Source organism: Lissotriton helveticus, chromosome 11 (assembly GCF_964261635.1).
Source record: "Lissotriton helveticus chromosome 11, aLisHel1.1, whole genome shotgun sequence".
In the NCBI taxonomy this organism is placed as follows: domain Eukaryota; kingdom Metazoa; phylum Chordata; class Amphibia; order Caudata; family Salamandridae; genus Lissotriton; species Lissotriton helveticus.
In genome coordinates this window covers 984,025,226-984,048,528 of record NC_136072.1, presented here as the reverse complement: position 1 = coordinate 984,048,528, position 23,303 = coordinate 984,025,226, and the positions used below count along the sequence as shown (strand labels likewise).

General features: G+C 42.7%; 1 protein-coding gene across 2 annotated transcripts in view; it reads left to right on the top strand.

Moving 5' to 3' along the window:
• Positions 1-23,303, top strand: part of SGSM1 (small G protein signaling modulator 1) — a 1,153,128-nt gene that overhangs the window by 834,132 nt on the left and 295,693 nt on the right. For both annotated transcript variants that reach the window (XM_078667338.1, XM_078667339.1), the window contains one exon: positions 3,570-3,634. In XM_078667338.1, the coding sequence (XP_078523464.1) occupies positions 3,570-3,634 (65 nt within the window). The remainder of the gene's footprint in view (positions 1-3,569; positions 3,635-23,303) is intronic.

The following is a 23,303-nucleotide window of genomic DNA, read 5'->3' as shown; positions in this document are numbered from 1 at the left end:
TATCGCGGCCCGTTTTGCCAAAGGGAGTGGCGGTACAGGGGCCAGAGTGCGAAGCTGCACTTTGGGGATTACATTGTACTGTGTTGGGGGGCAACTGTGAGAGGCTGACTGAAGGTCATAAGAGGAGGTGGAGAGACCACCTAAGGCCCGGTGATCGGGGCCTGAGTGTAATACGTAGTGTTCCATTTCTGAGAGCGGAGTAACTGACTGACGTATTATACATTGCATCTTTTCTGTATAACGAACTACTTGATTGTCGCATGACGCATTGCCTTGTTCTTGCATATTGCGCATTGTATTAATCCTGCATAACAAATTACCTTATTAGTGTATACGCATTGCCTTATTATTGCAGAACGACATAACCGGTGGTTGTATTACGCATTGCATTGTTTTATCTTGCAGAGTGCCTGATTGTTGCGTTACGCATTGCATTCTTTTCATTGCAGAATGTCTGATTGCTACGTTACGCATTACAGTATTTTTACATCGCAAAAGTACCTGATTCTAGCATTACCAACTATATGACATGTTATTAGGAGTACAGGAGAATGTTTAGAGGTGCTCATTGACATCCCCAGAACTTACAAGGGCTGGCTGGCCTAGCAACCGGCCAGGAGAAATATTACACAACCTCATATGTTGGATTTATATTGTGTGGTCTTATCCTATATCTTTTTACATAAAGTTTATACTCGTTTATAAAACTCATGTGGAGTCTATTTGTGGTCTCATCATTGGATTATTGTGAGCGTGGTTGCGATTACTTTACACATTTTCCTTGAAGATAAGCCTGGCTGCAGGCTATCTAAGTAGGTGACCTTCCTTTCCCTGATGTTGGAACGCGGGTCCTTACTTGGCCTAAGGTACCTACCTCAGCCAACCAGGGATCCCAGGTCTAACACAGCTCAGTTCAGTCCTTTTAAGCAGCACAGCATTTCTTTCAGCGATTCAGTTACAAACCCAGAAGTGCCTGATTTGATGGGGTCAAAGACCCAGTACTTCTACCCAAACGTTTCTTGGTAGTGGAGGGGGACTTCAAAGCAGTTCTCTGACATGCACAAGTATGGCTCGCTTTCAACGCAGACCTGTCGACCGGGCTATCTGTGGGGAGTAATCAGTCCTTTGTGTGGGGACAGGACACTGCCTATTCAAGTGAAGTGTTAGCCCCTCCCTTCCACCCTGCCCAGGCATGGCCATCACAATGCTGATGAATGTAGATGGGTACTCAGACACACCTATTTTTCCTCTGTTGTGGCTGTCTAGCGGAAATGCACAGCGTGTAGCTTTCACTTACCTCATATGTGTAATGGAGACAGGCTGTAAGGCACAGAAAGCAGTAAGTGCAGACAAATGTCCACTTTCTAAAAGTGTCACTTCTAAAACAGTAATGTTAAATCCATCTTCACCAGTAAGGAGGATTTATCATTACCATTCCAAACATATGAAACATGAAAATGCGACTCCTCTCTGATCAGGAATTACAGCTTAGAAGTGAATTAAGAAATTCCCAATGCTAGCCTATGAGAGGAGTAGGCCTCCCAGTAGTGAAAAGCGAAATAGGCTGTTTGTCGCTACAGGACAAGTAAAACATAAAGGTACATGTCTTCTTTTACTTACATAGCACCCTGCCCTTAGGTTTACTTAGGACCTACCATAGGGGTGACTTATGTGTAATAAAAGGGGAGTTTAAGGCTTTGCAGGTAGTTTTAAATGTCAAGTCAGTGGCAGTAAATGTCACATACTGTCACTGCAGTGGCAGGCCTGAGATAGGTTTGAAAGGCTTCTTATGTGGGTAGCACAATTAGTGATGCAGGCCTATAAGAAACATTTGAAGTACACGCCCTTGGTATATGGTATACCACTTTACAAGGGACATACCAGTACATCATATATACCAATCAGGAATATATATATAGGGAGAAGCACATGCACTTTAGCACCTGCTAGTAGTGGTAAAGTGCTCAGAGTCCTAAGGACAGAAACAAGAGTCACCAAAACATGGAGGCAAAAGGCAAAAATTCAGGGGAAACACCACACTAAGGATGACAGATCTAAAAGCTCTCCTAAATACCAATTATCTTTTTTTCTTTCTCTTCAGTTTACCATTTAATTGTGGTGGTGTAGCTGTTGCAAGGATTTCTGCTCATACACAGAACTGTGCACAGAGACCTAGGACATTAGTGAATTGTGGTGTACCAGAAACTCACCTCAGTACCTAGAAAACCCCAGCCAGCTAGCATCAGTGTCACATTAGCTCTTCGACCTTTAGCAAAGTAACCAATGATTAGACAACCTAGAACATGCGACTTAGGACAATCTCAGGAATGGTGTGAAGTGAGAACACTCTTTTGTTATACTCTCATACCAGTCCACAACAGGAGTAAAAAAGAGACACGGTAAGGTTAAAATATTTATTTTAACGACGTGATCTAATGCGCAGTATTTTAGTCAACATAAGCAGACCAATGATTAAGAATGATATGGTCAGCATGGTTACAATTCCATAAAATACAAAAGGAGGAATCATATTACAATGATAGTGCAAACAGGTTATATAGAGCCTCGTTTTAACTCCCTCCCTATATAGGAACTATGTATTATAAACTAAAGAAGGTCTCTTGGGCTTGTTTTGGGGGACGCCATTACCTTTCCGCTCAGTAAGTGTAAATTACATCTAGATCAGCAAGGCTCTCTGCATCCCTGGAATTTTCCAAGTGTGTTAAATCATGGCAAGTGTGCTATTATAAAGGTGCCAGAAACTTACTTGGCTCGCAGCTGCCAAAATGTTGTGTCTAGAATGTGTTACACGGACATGCCGATAAACAGGCTCACATGTTATGATAACCTTGACGGCTCCGCACTCACTGTGCAGACTAGGGGCACGATGTATGTCTAGAGATGTCGAAAAACAAACCTTTTCTCATGTGTAGACCTTCGTGAAGGCTAACTTACAAAAACAGCTATGCAGTGTTGTGTGCAAAAACAGCAAAAGGTAAAATGGCCTTTAAACTCCTAATAAGCTGTGCTAACATAACATGCACGCAAAAGGAGCCCCTGAACCATACTACATAGCTGTGAATCAGACCTATGCCATTCACAGAAGGGACCTTTTGCATCCTAGTTTTATGTAATATTAATAAGTATATCTATTCTGAGGAAGGTGTCTAATTTGGTATACAACCTTTACCACGCATTTTTTCCCACGCAATACCATTACAACGCTGGCATTACAACGCAAACCATTACAACCCATTGCGCTGGGGGGCGCTCTAGGATAGGGAATAAGTTTAATTTTCTATCCAACACCTTCCCTAGTGTCCACGGGGACTGGAGTTGGAATAGAAAATTATACTTACCACTATCCAGCACCTCTAAGCGCTATGCGTTGTAAAGGTATGCGTGGTAAAAAACCGCGTTGTAAAGGTATGCGTGGTAAAAGTATGCGTTGTAACGTCATAAATCCGTCTAATTTCTATGAAATTAAAGTGAAATAGCATAAGCTATGTCTAGAATATATTGTATGGCGTATTTTATATGATGCAAACAATTATACTCTTATTTTTTAGAGCACCACTAAAGATGCTATGCGACAACATGAAGTATCAGATTGTGTCCAGAGCATTCTATGGATGTAAGTATTTTCTGTTCTTATCACTGTTAAATGTAGATTGGTTCAGCTTATATATGCACAAGTCTTATATATTCTCTGCTTAACAAATAATATTATAGGTACTGATATGAGTGTGCCAGAGGAATGACATGTTTGGATGTTTGTGCCAAATCCAGGTTTTTACAGTTTAATACATAACGTGGAAGAAAATGACATTGAGTTTCTCAAGCCAACTAGGTTACATATTTCAGTAGTTGAAATATGTAACCTAGTAAGAGTTAATGCAAGGCTGGTTATGAAAGAAAAAAATGGGAGCCAGATTACTGTATTTGTGCTATAGCGGAATTACCCGAATTGGTATCAGCGATGTATCAGCCCCTGCAGCGAAACCTTCCGGAGTCCCCCATTCAGGCCAAGGTCAATAGATATCTGTAAGATATGCGAGACACTGACGGGGTACTTAAGAGTAAAAACTGATTAGGCCCATCTTTACCATAAAATAAGTGTAATAAAATACAGGATGCACGCAGGCATAACTTAGTGTTTATTTTATTCATATTGTGCAATAAATGTCAGCAATGAACCTAACTTCTCCGAGCCTTCTGGCAAAATAATATACACGGAGTAGAGAATGTCAATAAAACCTAGCATTCAGCTGGCGGGTGCATTTGAAATGTTTTCGATGTTGTCTCTTGAATCTGCTAAGCACCGCACTGGTCTGGGTGGAACTGGATAGATGATTCAGAGAGCTAGCCCTGCTCCTTCAAGGGTCTTTCCATAGAGTCTGTTACATCGCCCCTTGATGTTCACTGAAAAAGTGCAATCATCTGATGTGTTTCATCAAAAAGAATTAGAATCGAAAATGTTTAGAATAATGCCGGCTGGTGGTATGTCCAGCCAAAGAATCTAACCGTCTCTCTGTGTGGCGCGGCATTTACCCATTTTTCGTCTAATTTCTATGCTCCCAACCTTCTCCATCGTTGGCCAACTACTTCCAGGGAGACAAGCACACCTTCTTTTAGGTCTCGCCTTAAGGTTGAAGACTTTTTGTGGTCAGACAATACCAATACTTACAGTGGGCTTTAAGTCAACCCATCATTTACGATTAGTTGACTTTCTTGTCATTTACTTGCTTCTTTTTAATGGCTTTCATTATTTTTTGGTGTCTGTACTTCCCTAGAGCATAGCTTCTTTACCAAACTTTTTTGACTGGAAAAATCATTTTCTTCCACTGCTTACATTCTGGGGACTACTTTTTCTTTTTCTCTGAGCAGTCCATGAGGTTGCTAGTGTTTCCTTATGTGCTGTTTTACCTGTGAAACCCCCTACACTCTCCATGTTGCTCTCCCTCCTATCTCAGCTGTTCTTTATTTTCCACCATTCACCGCCCCACACCCCCAAACTGGAATGTCCAATGTTAGCTTTCAAATAGTCCCTTGTTATGCCATGTTTAACAAGTTTTTATGAAGTACTCCATGATCTGCCCATTACTTTAATATACTTGTTACGAAGGCGAAAGATCTGAGCAGGGAATGGTGACAGATCCTTTTCAGTGTCAGTTGGTAAGTCATGGAACAGCCTCTCTGTTATCACTTCGAAAATAATTCAGTATGATGAAGTTCCGGAAAGTAAGAAAACTTTGGCCTTTTACACAATACTTTTTATCAATGACAATTAGTAAATTGTAGTTTAATGCCAGCCTGAGGTTATCATGTTAAATTCTACCACGAAGCAAAAAAGTGTATGTGCGTTTAATAAAAGGAAGTAACGACATTTAACTTGGTAAAATCAAGTGAGCAAAAATTACTGCATTTCGTGAGATCAATGGTATGATTTCTCCTTTGATGTACTTTTTTTGCTTGGTCTGAAGACTAAATATTGACTTTCCCAAGACTGGTGATGCCAGTAAAACAGTAATTTTCTTTTCTTGTTTTTATAACAAGTACTAGGTTTCCAATCTGCCTAATATTGTGCAAATGGATAAGGTGTTTCATTTTGTCATATTGCCTTGATGCGATTGGCCGCCCTTTCTTGTAATGGTCTAATAGTGGCCCCAATGTAAATCATTCGGCAGCTACATCTAATCATATAAAAATTTACTGAAAAAAAACAAAGGTTACAGGGACGTTATAGTTAGGCTCAGATTTCACGTGAAATTCAGCTGTTATAGTTACCTGAGCTAACCATAGCTTACCCCCGCAATGCACTGCTTATGACCACACATATTACATCACTCATGACATGCTCAGTGACATCACTAATGACATCATCCAGTGAGTGTGAGTGTTTTCTAAAAGTTTGAGTGTTAAAAATACATACTAAGGTAGTACAAAGTTAAATTAGTATACTTTGTGTACTACAAATGAATGATACTATTTCTAACATATATTATATGAGTGACTGTGTGATTCTGTGTATCCATGTGTAAGTGACTGTGAGTGACTGTATGGGTGAATACGTGAGTGTGTGAGTAGTTATATGAGGGAATAAGTGGGTGTGTGAGTAGCTGTATTGGTGAGTGAATGGGTGTGTGAGTGGCTCTGTGAATAAGTGAGTGGCTGTGTATGTAGCTGTATGGATGGATGAGTTGGTGTGTGAGTGACTGTATGGTTGAGTGACTGTATGGTTGAGTGACTGGGTGTAAACGTTGCTGTATTGGTGACAGAGTGGCTCTTTGGGTAGGTGTTTGGGTAACTAAGTAGGTGTGGGAGTGGTTGTATTGGAGAGTGACTGTTGAGTGGTATTGGAGAGTGACTGTTGAGTGGCTGTATGGGTGAGTGAGTAGACGTGTGGGTGCTTGTACAGATGTAAATGGATACGTAAGTCATGTGAGTGGCTCTGTTGAGGGGCTGTATGGGTGAGTAGGTGTCTGAGTGGCTGTAGGGGTGAGTGAGTGGCTATGTGAGTGGCTGTATGGGTGAGTGACTATCTCTGTGAATGGCTGTATATCTGAGTAAGTGAGTGTGTGAGTGGCTCTGTAGATGAGTATGTGGGTGGATGAGAGGTTGTATGGTGTGTGACTTGGTGTGTGAGTGGTTCTGTAAATGATGTCATCAGTGATGTCACTTACCATGTCATGAGTGATGTAATATGTGAGGTAATAAACAGATCATTGTGGGGGCATAAGTTATAGTTAGCTTAAGTAACTATAACAGCTGAATTTCAGAGGTTTTGAATGAGTGAAATCTGAGCCTAACTATAACGTCCCTTTAATCTCTGTTTTTTCCAGTGAATTTCAAAGGTTTTTGTAATTCTATTTCCTACCTTTATCGTCCCTGTAAACGTAACTTTTTTTCAGTTAAAAACAAAGGTTTTTTATTGTTATGTTTTAACAATTGAATTTGTGTAAGCTTTGGATTTGTTAGTGAATTTCAAAGGTTTTTTAAATTGAATATCCTAACTGTAACCTTTAACATTTGTTAGTGGGTGTGTGATTGACTGTATGGGTCTGTGATTGGGTGTGTGAGATGCTGTATGGGTCTGTGAGTGGGTATGTAAGTGGCTAAATGGATCTGTAAGTGGGTGAATAAGTGGATGTATGGATGTGTGAAGGGGTGTGTGAGTAGTTTTCTGGGTGTGTGAGTGGATCTGTGGCTGTGTGAGTGGGTGTTTGAGTGGCGTTATGTCAGTTTGAGTAGCGTTGTGGGTCTGTGAGTGGCTGTGATAGTGGCTCTATGAGTGTGTGATTGGGTGTGCGAGTTGCTATGTGGGTCAGTGAGTGGGTGTTTTGGTGGCTGTATGGGTGTGTGAGTGGCTGTGTGAGTGTGCCAGTAGCTCTGTGAGTGACTGGGCCAGAACAGAACCTCACCTGCCCCTTTTTTGAACAAGAGTCCACAGTTTTGCAGAAAAAGTCTACCCAAGAGGAGTATTTTCTACTGGTTAATTAGTAAGTACTATCTCGTTGGGCAATAGCTAGTGCATATTCTTTACTACAGCTGCATGATGGACTACAGCAAAATACCTCCAGTGCATGTCATTTTACAATATGATTGTTCCTTGAGTGTCTTGCTCCATAAATCTGTGATAACATACATCCTTGTCTAGAGAAGCTAGTTTGGTAAGCTGTCCGTCAAGGTGGGAAAAGTTGGAAAGACACATACTACTAAGAAAAACCGTGCGTGGCCAAATGGGCGGCCTTTACAGATGATTTTGGGCATTTTCATACTCTGTCAATACAAGGGAGAAACCGGGACTCTGCTCTCAAGACAAGAAAGAAATCATTCATCACAGTCACTACAGATTAGATTGCACTTCAAAAGATCTACAATGCATTCACCTCCATTAAGGATTTCAGATTGTTTTTCAATGTGGAATATGAGAGGGAAACACTTGCCTTTGCCAACCCAAGAAGTTAGCATCGTTTGTGCTTTTCAGAAGTGGAGCTTCAACTGGGGGGCCTGCTGTGTTTCTATTTATAAGTGCTTCCTGTTGAGGTTTAATTTCAGTGAAATGAGCATCAGGGCCAGAATGGAACCTCGCTTTTTCAAAGAAGAGTCAACAGTTTTGCAGAACAAGTCTACCCAACTTGTCCTTGAGGAGGTGGTCCCTGGAGCTCGTAAGAGCGCCAGGAGGAAGGAAAAAAATTATAATGTTTAATCCGCCTACCATGGGGAGGTGGCGGTTCCCGGATCCAAGATTGGCCATGGGAAGGGGGGGCTCTAGTATCATCCTCTACTTATTTAAAATATATATATAGGTCCTATAGACCTGACCCACCCGGAGTCCATGTTTAAACAAGCACAGTAGATTGTGCATGTTTTTTTGCTTTTTTAAATTTTCGTTGCAAATTCGTAAATCCGTCGCATTTTTCGACACGAATATTATATAAAAAGAAAATGCTGTTTTGGCCAGGAGGTGTTCCAGGCTACCGCAGCACCAGGCCTTTTACGTTTTTGTTTGGGACTTTGCTGAGTCCGAGTCTCAAGATGGCTGCCAATAATTCCTGGTTGGAGTGTGGGCAGCCAATCAGATCTCTGCCCGAGATTGGGAGGATCTGTGCCTCTAGATATACAAATTTGGTTTTTCTTTAACAACTCCAAAACGACTGAACGGATTTACACCAAATAACAAAAAGTTATCCAGTATTGTGTCTTTCATAGATTTGCATGCTTGAATCATCCTCGCCGTCAAGGTGGAAGTCTCACAGTAAATTTTATATTAGCTGTAATTCATCTTATTATAGGCAATAATGCATTGAGCAGTCACTGCATTAGCCATCTATATCCTTTTGTAAAAAGAACCAAAGTTAAAGCACAATCAATCAGACATCAGCAATCTCTGGAACACTCCACAGAGAGGCAAGTCCCTCAGATTTTTTACCGCAAGTCGTTGTGAGAGGGAGTCTCCCATAGCTCTGCTCAGTTTTTTTCTCTACATCTTGGATATTGTGATTTAAAAATGTCAGAATCTTTAAAGAAAGAACTCTTCAGACCTTGTGGGTCATGTGGTAAGAAAAGACTGCATGCTGAAGATCCCCCACAAGGATTGTATTTACTGCTTTTACCTGCTTCATAAGGTAAAAGACTGTAGAATTTGCAGATCTTTTTCAACAAAGACCTTGAAAGTTAGAGAAGCCAGACTGCTTAATTGGTTGGAGAGACTAAAATCTAAATCTTCTGTGCTCAGTTATGTTGTTATAGTCACTTGTAGAGCGCACGTTCACCAAAGGGTCTCATGGCGCTAAGGAAGGTGGCGAGAGAGGAGCCACGGGGTCTAAATTAGGTCACTGTATGCTTGAGTAAACAGCAGTCTTAAGCAGTTTCCTAAACACCGACCTCTGCTCCACTGAAAGGGAGTTCCACAATTGTGCGGCCAGGGAAGCAAACCTGGAGCAACCATGCTTCTTGCGTTTGAAAGATGGCATCACTAACAAATTCAGGTGGGAGGATCGCAAGTCTCAAGAAGGGATGTAGCGTTGGATCTTGGAAGAAATTAAGGTTGGGCTATTGCCGTGAAGAGCTTTATAAATGGTGCATCCCAGCTTGAAAGCACTCCTCTTGGCAACAGGAAGCCAGTGTAGCTTCTTCATGAGAGGTCTGATATGCTACCACTTGGGTAGATGAAACATAGGTCTGGCTGCCTAATTCAGAACCAATTGGAGGTGTCTCAGTTGGTAGGCTGAGATGCCGACATACAATGAATTGGCATAGTCCAAACGGGAGACAACCAAGGATAGAATAACCAGGGTCAGAGCTTCCCTGGACAGGAATCTGCTGATCTTTCTTATTCTCCTCAATTGGAAGAAGCTAGCGGAAACCACTGAGCTGATCTGGGCGTTAAGTGACAAGTCGTTGGAAATCACTATACCCAAACTTTTGGCAGAACTGGCTGGCACCGGAGAGTTACCCAGTGAAGATGGCCAGAAGTTGGAGTGCCACGGGTTGGAAAGTCAACCTGTAAGAATCAGCTCAGTTTTGTCTGGGTTCAACTTAAGTTGGTTGTGGTTCACCCAGTTACTTGTGAAGATTATGAACTGAAGATGCTGAGGAGTTGATGTCAAATACCAATTGAAGATCTCTGATGAGGAAGGCAGTTCCAGTTCCCAGGCATCAGTTGAACATTCTAAAAAGAGGGCTAGATCTTTGGAATCGCCTGAGGGACATAAAAAAACATAAGAAAGACCCATCGTGAGTCTGTGCATCCTGTTTTAAAAAAAAGGGAAGCAACCATTCCCTTCTGGGGAAAAATCTGCCTTCACAAACTGCCACTAAACATAACTAAAGTTCAGGTCAGAAGCTGTAAGCCGTCATCGACGAAAAAGACCTTGTCGACGATAAAACCGCAGTTGGAATTCGTTTCCCAGCAGTCAACGATGATGCTTACATAGTCTACGGAGGCTTCGATGACTGGGAGTAAATATAGGAGTAAATAGACAAATGTTTTGTTGTCCTCGACAGAACCTAATCCACCGTTGGTTCTAATCTCTTCGACTATGTGGCTAACGTCGACACCTCCACTATCGTCAGCACCTCCACCACCGACGGCACCTCCACCGTCGACAGCACTTTCATCTACAGCACCCCCACCCTCAATGGCCACTAGTTCGTTGACGACAACTTCGTCGACGGTAGTGGCTCTGTCAACTGCACCAACGATGACAGCTTAGTCCCTGACCACTGTCTTTTCTATGCAGACTGTACCTGTTACACCGTCAACGAAGATTTCGTTGACGCCTCAATCGAAAAGACCTTCTACCTTGCATATTACACCTATTTTGTCATCAAGATTCTCGTCGACGATGCCATCGTCAAGAGGTTTTTTCCAGGAACGTTCTCATATTTCACCTTTACCTCGTAGTCAGTTCTTAGAGGAGTCTGATGGTGACAGAATGTTGAGTCCAGCTCACAGTCCTTCCCGAATTCATGTCAAGTTTCAGGAGGAGGAGGATGAGGATGAATATTATGGGCCACAGTATCACCAATCTATGGACAAATCACAATTTTTGATACCACGCCAGGAACCAATGATACAGCTGGCTGTTGCTTTGGTGCAAAATTTGACAGTCAGTTTAGACGGTGAGACTTTATGGTCCAGTTGAAGGCATCCGCCGAAACGCATCGACCGTCCTTTTTGTTTTGCACATGGTGTTAAAGGAATAAAAAAAGTACCTCAAGAAAACTGCTGTGGACTCCCTCTGTGCCGTGGATACTCTGTTGGGGACCTTGCCGAGTTGTTTTGAAGATGACTTTTATACCTGTTTACCTTCAGCAGTGGTATCAGTGTAAGTAACAAAATCTCCACCTCTTGCTGCGGATTCTCGGCCATCTGTAATGCCTCCTCCGAATCACAGGCTTCTATACCTGTGCAGCAATATCAGGTCCCACTGGATGATGATGGAGAAGAAGGTGAAATACAAAATGCTCCACCAGTTATTGATGAATGGGAAGACTACTTAATTCTTACACTTTCTCCTACAGCTACTCAAGCTATTGACTCTCCACCTGAAGATATTGGTGGCTTCCATGCTTTGATGGAAAGAGCTGCAAATCGTTTTCATTTGCCGATGCCTGTGAAACAGTCTGAATGTTTTTTGTATGATTTTATCGATCAGTCCAAGAAATCAGTACAGGCAATTCCCATTATTCCCACACATTTGGGAGGAAGGGATCAAAATTATGAAAGCGCCATATCCAGTGCCGGCAGTCCTTCACAGGATTGATAAAAAAAATATAAGGCCCCTGATGATGCACCAGCCTGCTTAGTGGGAAATTCAAGGCCAGATGCCGTAATTGCTCTGGCAACAAGGGGTGGTGATGGACAGAGTCTCTGAATTAAGCAGAGTACTCTCACCCAGTCAAGAGATCAGGGCTAGATCCAACACCGTTTTTTAGCTCATTGCACCATCCCAGTTTCAGAACCTGGCTGTATGCAAATTAGTCTGTCCCTGGCCCAGTGCATCATGGGAACAGGGCAGACCAGACTACAAAAGCCAATTCTTACACTGGGAAGGAAACAAGCTCCCGGGGACCGGTTTCTGGCATTACAGCCGTCTTCGGCCCGGCTTGCTTGAATCCTGATGGTGCAATGAGCAAGGGACTCACATCTGAGTATACCCTTCCACGCTTAGGGTGGACAAAATTATTTACAACAAGGGGTGGTGATGGACAGAGTCTCTGAATTAAGCAGAGTACTCTCACCCAGTCAAGAGATCAGGGCTAGATCCAACACCGTTTTTTAGCTCATTGCACCATCCCAGTTTCAGAACCTGGCTGTATGCAAATTAGTCTGTCCCTGGCCCAGTGCATCATGGGAACAGGGCAGACCAGACTACAAAAGCCAATTCTTACACTGGGAAGGAAACAAGCTCCCGGGGACCGGTTTCTGGCATTACAGCCGTCTTCGGCCCGGCTTGCTTGAATCCTGATGGTGCAATGAGCAAGGGACTCACATCTGAGTATACCCTTCCACGCTTAGGGTGGACAAAATTATTTACAACAAGGGGTGGTGATGGACAGAGTCTCTGAATTAAGCAGAGTACTCTCACCCAGTCAAGAGATCAGGGCTAGATCCAACACCGTTTTTTAGCTCATTGCACCATCCCAGTTTCAGAACCTGGCTGTATGCAAATTAGTCTGTCCCTGGCCCAGTGCATCATGGGAACAGGGCAGACCAGACTACAAAAGCCAAATCTTACACTGGGAAGGAAACAAGCTCCCGGGGACCGGTTTCTGGCATTACAGCCGTCTTCGGCCCGGCTTGCTTGAATCCTGATAGTGCAATGAGCAAGGGACTCACATCTGAGTATACCCTTCCACGCTTAGGGTGGACAAAATTATTTACAACAAGGGGTGGTGATGGACAGAGTCTCTGAATTAAGCAGAGTACTCTCACCCAGTCAAGAGATCAGGGCTAGATCCAACACCGTTTTTTAGCTCATTGCACCATCCCAGTTTCAGAACCTGGCTGTATGCAAATTAGTCTGTCCCTGGCCCAGTGCATCATGGGAACAGGGCAGACCAGACTACAAAATCCAATTCTTACACTGGGAAGGAAACAAGCTCCCGGGGACCGGTTTCTGGCATTACAGCCGTCTTCGGCCCGGCTTGCTTGAATCCTGATGGTGCAATGAGCAAGGGACTCACATCTGAGTATACCCTTCCACGCTTAGGGTGGACAAAATTATTTACAACAAGGGGTGGTGATGGACAGAGTCTCTGAATTAAGCAGAGTACTCTCACCCAGTCAAGAGATCAGGGCTAGATCCAACACCGTTTTTTAGCTCATTGCACCATCCCAGTTTCAGAACCTGGCTGTATGCAAATTAGTCTGTCCCTGGCCCAGCTAAAAAACGGTGTTTGATCTAGCCCAGATCTCTTGACTGGGTGAGAGTGTTCTGCTTAATTCAGAGACTCCGTCCCTCACCACCCCTTGTTGTAAATATTTTTGTCCACCCTAAGCGTGGAAGGGTATACTCAGACATGAGTCCCTTGCTCATTGCACCATCAGGATTCAAGCAAGCCGGGCCGAAGACGGCTGTAATGCCAGAAACCGGTCCCCGGAAGCTTGTTTCCTTCCCAGTGTAAGAATTGGCTTTTGTAGTCTGGTCTGCCCTGTTCCCATGATGCACTGGGCCAGGGACAGACTAATTTGCATACAGCCAGGTTCTGAAACTGGGATGGTGCAATGAGCTAAAAAACGGTGTTTGATCTAGCCCAGATCTCTTGACTGGGTGAGAGTGTTCTGCTTAATTCAGAGACTCCGTCCCTCACCACCCCTTGTTGTAAATGTAATTGCTCTGGCTGCACAACTAAAATCACAAAATCCTTCGAGACCTATTACTGCGTCAGTGTACTCTGCCAATTCCCTAGCAATTCTAGGAAGATATGACTGCCAGATGTGGCATCATATCTTGAATATTTACTGGTCAATAAAAAACAAGAGGCACGAAAAATTATTCTTGAAGGTGAAAGATCAGCCTCTGAGATTGATATATTCATGGACATGGCTTCTCTTACTTTTAGACAGTTCGCTGGAGTGGCAGTTCGTCGTCGTCAGGGCTGGTTGAAATCTATCACTTTCCATCCTGAGGTGCAGAGCTAGATTTTACACATGCCGTTTGATGGCGATGCATTCTTTGAAAAGCACATTGATGAGGCCTTACAGGCTTTCAAAACGCTTATCAGCCATACAAATCTTAGCGCTATGGGTATCAGCAGCAGCAGTTATATCGAGCACCACTGTCTGCTGCATATTCCAGGCAACAGCCCAGGAGGAAACAAGCTACCCAACCTAAAGACAATACCAGAAAACAGTGACAACATCCTGGCACCTGCTGTGACTCCATCTATGACCAAAATCAATCCAACAAGTATTTCTCTGCATTACGATCAGTGGCGCCATTACAAAGGACAAATGGGTCTTGGATATTAAAAAGTATGGCCATACTTTAGAATTTGTAACAGTTCCGCCTCCTCATCCACCCCTAAGATGGCTTCAATCTCATCTCCAATTGTTAAGAAAGAAAGCCTATGTAATGTTTCAGAAAGGAGCCAGAGAAAATGTTCCTTGTTGTCAGAGGTGAGAGGGTCTTTATTCCCTCTTCTTTTTAATAAGGAACATGTCGGGGAATGGAGACCTCTTTTGGATCTCAAGTATCTGCAGAAAAGTCTTTCAGCATGGTCACTCCACAGGAGATACTCCAGCTTCTCAATCATGCGGATTTTATGACAACTTTAGACTTACAAGTTGCATATTTCCATTTTACAAAACATCCCAAACATCTAAAATGTCTTTTTTTCACTGTAGCAGGTGAAAAGGTCTTGACCTGCTGATAAGAATTCAAACTCAAATCCTAGATTTATTTAGACTGGTCTTGTCCTTTTTTTTTTTGGATTATTTTTCGATTTGTTTATAACGTTCCTCCTACATTATTTTAGTCCATTCTCTGCAAGTGTGTGTCCTGACTCGGTTTTCAGTTTTTAATCTTTGTTTCTGTTTGACTAGCTGTTGTAGATATGAAACTCTGACTTTTTCTGAGAAAGGCCTTGTTAATTGATTCATGGTACCAATGACTAGCATTAGAGCTGTGCCCCCCGCATCTCAGTTCAAAATTGCTTTCTCACTTCTTAAATCCCACAGATACTTATGGGTAAAATCCAAAATGGTGTAGAGCAGTGTTTCCCAAACTGGGGTCCGTGGACCCCCAGGGGTCCGTGACACATTCCCAGGGGGTCCTCAGGCAGCAGCTTTAAAAGCACTGCAAAGTTCCTTGCAGAATTAGCAGTTTTCCAGCAACAATAAAAGTGTCAAGATAACATCAGTGATTAATATACCTGCTGGAGAGAGATGAGTTTTGTCCAGTGGCAGGTTTGACTTATCTATATAGCACAGAGGGTTAATATGCCTGCTGCAAAGAACGTGTACCATGCATTTTAAAAAACAGTATTTTTTGTGCATAGGTCAGTGGGTTACTGCTTTTGTCACATAGATTCTTGTGTTACATAGCAGCTCACAAGAGACAATCATAATCTAGCAAAGTGACCTATAAACTGTCATCAAAGAGCTGCTTACACACTACATGGTACATGTTAGTAACTTATGTTTTTTACCAGTCTTTCATTATCTCGATGCTGCTAAAGGGGTTTATTTGGGTGGAAATAGATGTTTATTGTTAAAGTCAATGCTAACCACTGCGCTATGTTCTAAAATCCTGGGTTTGTGCTTTTCCAGACCGAGCACTCTTTAAATGCCTTTCAGTATGAATGACATGTGAATCCTACACCTTGTAGTCCCCTTTGCCCTATGCAACATTTTCTCTACACTGATTTACAAGTATGATTCATTGTCTCTATATGTATGTGATGTAAAGTGCTCTGACATCCTACAATGTATGAGAGATGCGATAAAACAAATGAAATACATGTGACAGATGTGCTATGGAGAAATGAGAGGCACTGTTGAAGGGTGATAATAGGGAATAATTGAAGAACGCCAACAAAGATTGTTTTATCCTGGTGCATAGTAAGGTCATCATTTACTATTCTTTAAAAGCTGATACAATTCAATATATAATGATAAATGTGTTGTAGAATGCATCATTGTATCCTAACTTTTCTTGAGGGGAGAGCCTCCCAAAGCCCCCTTTGTAGTGGTCAGGCTCACTCACTGCATTTGGTGTGCACTGTAAGGGGACTGGTCTGAAAACATTTGCCAGGGCTGCTTTGGGTTTCCACTCTGGCCCTGGCAGGAGGAGGAGCCTTGTACTGCGAAATAAAACTAACCATTTAAAAGTTAATCACTGAGATGCAGCACCAACCTTCCCATTACATTTTTTCATTTTTTGCAAACTCTTTCAATATAAAATACTAAAATCCTTAGTAGTTCGAGTGTTTGTTTTGAGTGCACGTGTGTTTATTTTTTGCGAATTACTTGTTTAATGTTTGAAATTTAAATCATACAAATTGCTGGGGGTCCCCGGCTTCCAGTGGTGCGTCAATGGGGGTCCTCAGGAGTCAAAAGTTTGGGAACCCCTGGTGTAGAGCGTATTTAATAAGAAGGACCTCTGCACTTTAAAGAGGAAATTCAAAAGAAATCCCTGTTTACCCACAAAAAGAATAAAAGTGTGCCACATGTGCTTTCCTGGAAACTAGCAAGACCTCCTGTAATTCCCTGCAGAACACTTTAGATTGGTGTCTTCAGTGAGCAGGACTGTGTCTGCAGACTGATTAACACATCTCAGATATAGGACTTAATCCTGTCACTCATTCTGTTTTTGCTTCTTGACCAGGAAAACCTTTTGAAATTATATATCTGAAAGAGACACGTTAGTGATAGATTCCTTACCTTAGAATATCCCCAGGAGTCAGACAGGATCCGGAAAGTTTTTTGTCAGTAGTACCCCTGCAAGTCAGTAGGTAAACTGGTAAAACTGCTGCTGCTGCTGATCGCGCATTGTTTTATTTTAAAATTGTCCGAAATTGCGTATTTGCACATCAATTGTTCTTAAACTCGCTTATTTGCACTATATTTTAGAGTAAGGCAGCGAGTTAGGCTGTTCCTCGTACCTTGTTCTTTTGGCTGCCGAATCCCGTGCTCCGTTCCACCACGGCTGAGTGCCGATTGAGTGGAGAGCAAAGGGGCAGTAGGCAGACCAATCACTGTACATCCCCTGCGAGCGGGAGGGCGGAGCCGGGAGCCCGCGCTTCCCATTACTTAACCCAATGTGCTGGCAGACGCGCAGCGGACGAGCGCAGCGGGCGTGCCTAAGGCAAGCCCGTCTGCGCCCGTCCGCGACCGACCGGGACCAGGGGCCATACTCCCTGCAGGTGGTACCGAACCCCCGCAGGCCACCATCAGCTATTCTCGCAACGAGCTGCTGGCCCATGCACCCAATCCTGGTTATAACCACAGGAAATGCACTCTGACCGGACCTGGACTTTCATGTGGTCCAATCTCCTGTCACGCTTGTAGATGGTCTAGCATGGGCCAATTACAACCAGGCGGCTCGAAGAGCTGTGATTACTTGAAGCTTCTCTGCCTATATTTTAATGCCAGATCCCTTCCCAAGCATGCCATTGACAAATGGGATCTGCTGAATGAAAAGAACCCCGATCTGGTTTTTATAACCGAAACCTGGCTGAATGACACTAACGCCCCAGACCTGGCCAATGCATTACCTAGTAACTACAAAATTATCAAACAAGACAGAGTTGGAAGCAGGGGAGGGGGGTTGCTGTTATATTTAAAGACCACCCGACTTGCCTTCCGATACAGGCAACCTCCTACAATGAACATCAAATTCTCTCTTTTCAATTACTCCACGAAGGCCTCACCATACTAGCAGGAACAGTAATTTATAACCCCCCTGGCCAACAAGTCAATTTTAACGCTAAATTACTCACCCAACTTCTACCAATTTGCCTAAAATACAATAACCGCTTAGTAATCGGAGATTTTAATATGCACTATGAGAAAAAAGACACTCTAGCAGTCTCCCAACTGGAGAGTGATATGAGGATCCTTAATCTTTAACAGTGGATAGAGGGACCGACCCATACAGCTGGGCATACGCTCGATCTACTTTTCTCTAACATCGAAGCCACAGACATTCATGAGACCTTGCCATTACTTTGGACAGATCACTCCCTCATAGTCTTCACACTTGGTTTATCCATTAAACCAATGAAATCCAGGGTAACCCATCAGATTTCTAACCGAGCCTGGAGGCTAGTTAACGAATGAACCTTTGAAGCACATTTTTCAAATACTAATATAGAGTTCTCAGATGACACCACAGTATGTGCAGACACAGCCACCCTTGAAACTGAGATTCATCAAACGCTAGACAAACTGGCCCCTATTCGGAAATCCCGGAAACGGCCCCATACGGAAAAATGGTATACCCCACAATTAAAAAGCCTCAAGAGGGAGTGCCAGAAACTTGAACATCTATGGAGACGACTCAAAAACGAAGCAAACAAACTAAGTTATATGCTCAAGTTGAGATCCTATAATCTCACCATAAAGATTACAACAAAAAAAATACTATTCCCAGCGCATCAATGAGAGCTGCAATTCAGCCCAAAAACATTTTATAATTGTTAAGGAACTCAATAAGCCGTCTAGCACAACTCAAACCCTTACCCCTTCGGTAGAGGCCTGTGAAAGAATTAGTGCTTTCTTCACCGAAAAAATTAGAAAGATCTACACCACCTTCAGTCCCCAGAGTTCCCATAGTACAACCAATGTAACCAATACAGCCCCGCCCATCCCTATCCGGAAGTTACACCAACCCTGGGCAGCTTTGAGCCCCCCACAGTTGATGAGGTTCTGAAAGCTATGAGTACAGTAAAATCAGGATCCCCGTTGGAACCCTGCCCCTATTTCGTCTTCTCAAAGATTGCCTCCACGCTCTGCCCCCTGATCACCCAGCTATTTAATAAATCCCTTAGAACTGCAATCTTCCCGGACTTATGGAAACATGCCTCAGTGATTCCCCTCTTGAAAAAAGCTGAGACGGACGTCCTTAATCCCGAAAATTACCGCCCCATCTCCCAGCTCCCTTACCTTTCTAAGGTTTTAGAGAAATTGGTCAATGGTCAGCTGACTAAATATCTGGAAACAAACCATCACCTTGATCCATCCCAGACAGGATTCAGAGCCAACAACAGCACTGAGGCTACGCTGATGGCTGTGTCGGACAGTGTCAGATCATGCACCGACCAAGGAGGGGCGGTGGCTCTGATACTGTTGGACCTGTCAGCAGCGTTCGACACGGTCTCCCACAACACCCTGTTGAACATCCTTTATGAAAAGGGAGTTCACTCTACCGCCCTAAGCTGGTTACATTCATTTCTGAGTAACCGTACACAAGCAGTGCATATGGGCCAATTTCATTCCAAACCCAGTCCCATCGGTTGCGGGGTCCCTCACGGTGCCTCATTAAGCCCCACCCTCTTCAATGTCTATATGTCATCACTAGCTAAAATTGGCAGGAAGTGGGGAATTGGCATCTGCTACTATGCGGACGACACGCAACTGATGGTGGCCCTGGACGAAAAACCAGATATCACCAAATCAAAACTGCACAATTGTCTTTCTGAAATGGCCCAGTGGATGCACACACATTGCCTGAAACTGAACGCTGGCAAATCCGATATCCTATTGATTGTTTGACGGCGCTAAATGAGTGTGGGACGCCACCTGGTGGCCACCCACCTTATGCAAGGCCCCCACCCCAAAACAACACGCAAAAAACCTGGGTATCATTATAGACGACGCCCTGACCATGAAGGATCATGTGCGATCCCTCTGTGGCAAAGGCTTCGCTATCCTCAAGCTTTTAGCCAGACTGTTCTCATGGATACCACTGGACTGCAGACGCTCGGTTACACAAGCTTTGCTGGTCAGTCTCATGGACTATGGCCATGCCTTATTTGTAGGCATGAATGAGCATCTATTCACATGCCTACAAGTACTGCAGAATGCAGCAGCAAAACTTGTCTGCAATAAGGGAAAGTTTGATTCCGCCTCAGACTGCTTAAAGAAATTGCATTGGCTGCCGATTCACCAGAGAGCAGTTTTCAAACTACTCAGCCATACTCATAGACCTCTCTACAAAACAGGCCCTGGAATACTTCAGGAAAAGATCCAATTTTATGTTCCCACTAGAAACTTGCGATCGCTTCAATCAGCTCTCGCCAGAACAAGACGCATTAATGAAGCAAGGACAGGAGGTCGCTCATTCTCTTACCTAGCAGCAAAGATGTGGAATGAGCTTCCTCAAGACTTAAGACATACCTCTAACTATCTTCAGTTCCGGAAAAAATTAAAAACACATCTATTCCCCAAACCTTAAGTATCAGCATACTAGCGCCAGGTTGGCAGATTTATCAGTTCTAGCATCAGTGCCTTGATATCCCTTGGGATGAGTGTTGCGCTATACAAATAATATAAATAAAATAAATAAATAGGTGGTGTTGTGCGGCTCCGCGTCTGTCGCTGGCGTCATAAGCACCGAGATGACATCACATAGACTACCTAGGCACCACCCATGCGCACTGACGTCAGTTCTATACACGACTTTCCGCGCCAGGAACGCAGAGCCATGCAAGAAACTGACCACTGATGCCATACAACTAGGGCCCTGAAAGGGATGGCCTTAACCCTAGTTCTTTCCATATTATTTCAAAGAGCTTATCAGTAATGTGGTTTTATGTTGTTATGGAATTACACCTATTTTCAAGGTGTGTATTGGGTGCAAGCGTGAACAGTCTTATACTTTATATAGTAAAGTGCAAATTCCTACACCCAAAAGTACATGCAGGGTATCATGTTTTGAACATCCCCAATTGTCAGATGTGATCTTGGACTCCTAGTATCTTGCTCATGGTCTGTTAAGAATGGACCCGATATTTTCCCACCGATATAGCCCTAGGAAGGAGACTATAACTCGGAATACGATGTTCTGTTTTTCATGCAGTTGTTTGTGTAAATCCTAGTATCTCGCAGTACGATAAGTTGCATCAATGAAGTAGAAATGAGTTTCCAAATGCTGACACTGCTCCTCCTAGCAATAGGATTTACTCTGAGACTTGAAATTCAAACCTCCTACTCGTTTTCAGGTACCTCATGTGCTTTGGAACATTCACCATTCATTAAACTAATTTCTGCTCATTTCAAACAACAAAGAGTTAAAATGTCTTATCTGCAGCGCCCAACTATAGCCCTAACTCTCAGTGACTCGTTGTTCCCTCATTTGTAAATGCCACACCTAAAAGTACCTGTACCGCTGGATCAGTAATTCTGGGATGTAAAATGATGATGGTATTAAGACCTCTTTCCTGTGGGGTGGGGAATACTTGTGAAATCGGTTTTATTTAGCCACTTCCACAGATAATACCTAATTTCCGTACCATGTTCCAGGGACAAATTCTGACCGGTATGATCTGCCAAAATCTGCACTTAAATGTTCAGGATGCAATAATACAGTATGACAAATTACTTTCTCTTTTAATACTTTTTCGACCAGAAACTCCTGTTTCCACATCACATCAGTCTTTATAACAATGATACTCGCAACAAGTGCTTAAGTGGCAAATTTATCCACAAGTAGTCCAAAGTAGCAGTGTTGTGTTGCACTACGCGGAGAGAACAGGCATCACAGAGGGCTATTTCCTAAGTATGACCGGCTGCTGCTTTTATTCCCTGTGGTGCTGCACAAACAGGCTGCTTACCAACATGCACAAACCTTGTCATGATACTGCAAAGGTGTTTTTATAATGTTTAGAATAGGTTTTGTACTGGAAGGGCATCCTTACAAGACAAACTCCTATGCTGTGAGAACCCTTTCATACATTGGATGCCTGCTGTACAGTGCTCAACAAATTAAATGTATAAAATGTTAGGAGAAATAAATACGTTTCTTCTTCTTAACACCTGTCTCAAGGAGGCATCATTTTTCTAATGCAAAATCAGGCCTGACGATCTTTGTAGATCTGGCTTTCCATCAAAGTCCATCGGTGGTAATATCGAAACATCCAAGTACCACCCAAGGAATGCACCCTTGATGCTGGAGCAGTGCATTTTTAGACCCGACCCTTACACGTCACAGAAATGCAATTATATACATGTATTTGACATTATATTCCCTGTGTACCTTAACTTCATTAATGTGCCCAGTATTAAAGCGTACTAATGGAATGTATTTGCTGTAGAGACTGGAGATTTACACGTTTGCACAAATGTTCAGTGTAAAAATTAAATCATGTATTCTTTATTCAAATTTTATACTTACACTTCAAGTTATATTTGCTTATGTAAATGCACTCTTTTATTCATGTTTTAGATTTGTTTTTCAAGTTACACATGTGCATGTATAAACATGTATTCTAAGTGCACATTAAATGCTTAATTAAAGTTAGCCTGACTACAGGCCTCAGTTGAAATGCACTGTGCTTTGCCAGCTTGTTTTTCTTTTCTTGCAGGTTTATTATTTGTTATTTATAGAAAGGTCTAATGTCGGTTTTTAACTGCTAATAGAGAGGCCTGGGTGGAAAGTAGGCAGTAATGGTGGAGTTTAGCAAAGCGGAAAACGTCCCAGATTGTATGCACAGGTGTGTGTGTGTGTGCTAGCAAAAGTAACTAATTAAGTCTGAGAATTAGATTTGTCAGCAAACACTGATTGAAAAAACAAAATTTAAAATACAAATTTTCAATTTATTACACAAAATTAAAAAGATTTTTCATACATTAAAAAACATTCCATAATTGCAATATATTAAAAACAAGGATCAACATATCATGGTTACACGTTAGAAAACAAAGTCGACGCTGCGTTCGGTGATTGACAAAGATGTTCACCTTCTTCAGGATAGTTTTCTCAATTGGTTGGTGTGTTACGCCTACGTTCAGTTTGACTTTATACCGAATGTGGACAAGATTTCATGCAGGTATCACTTACAATTAATACCCATGAGTGAATAAATCAATCAACATCTAGAGATCATTGTTGGAGCCACCGTATGATATGATAAGAGGGCTGATTTAAAAGCACAAGACAACTTCAATGTAGTACTTGTAAGTCGCGACTGGATACCGACTGATCCTAGGACCTCCTCATTGGGAATTTTTTATATAGTCCCAACCTCTGAACTTGAAATGTAATGTAGTATTTTATGCAGGTTGTAGGTACTTGACAGTCCTTTGGATTAAAAACCGGCCTCCCTGCATCCAACATGGATCAATCAGTGTT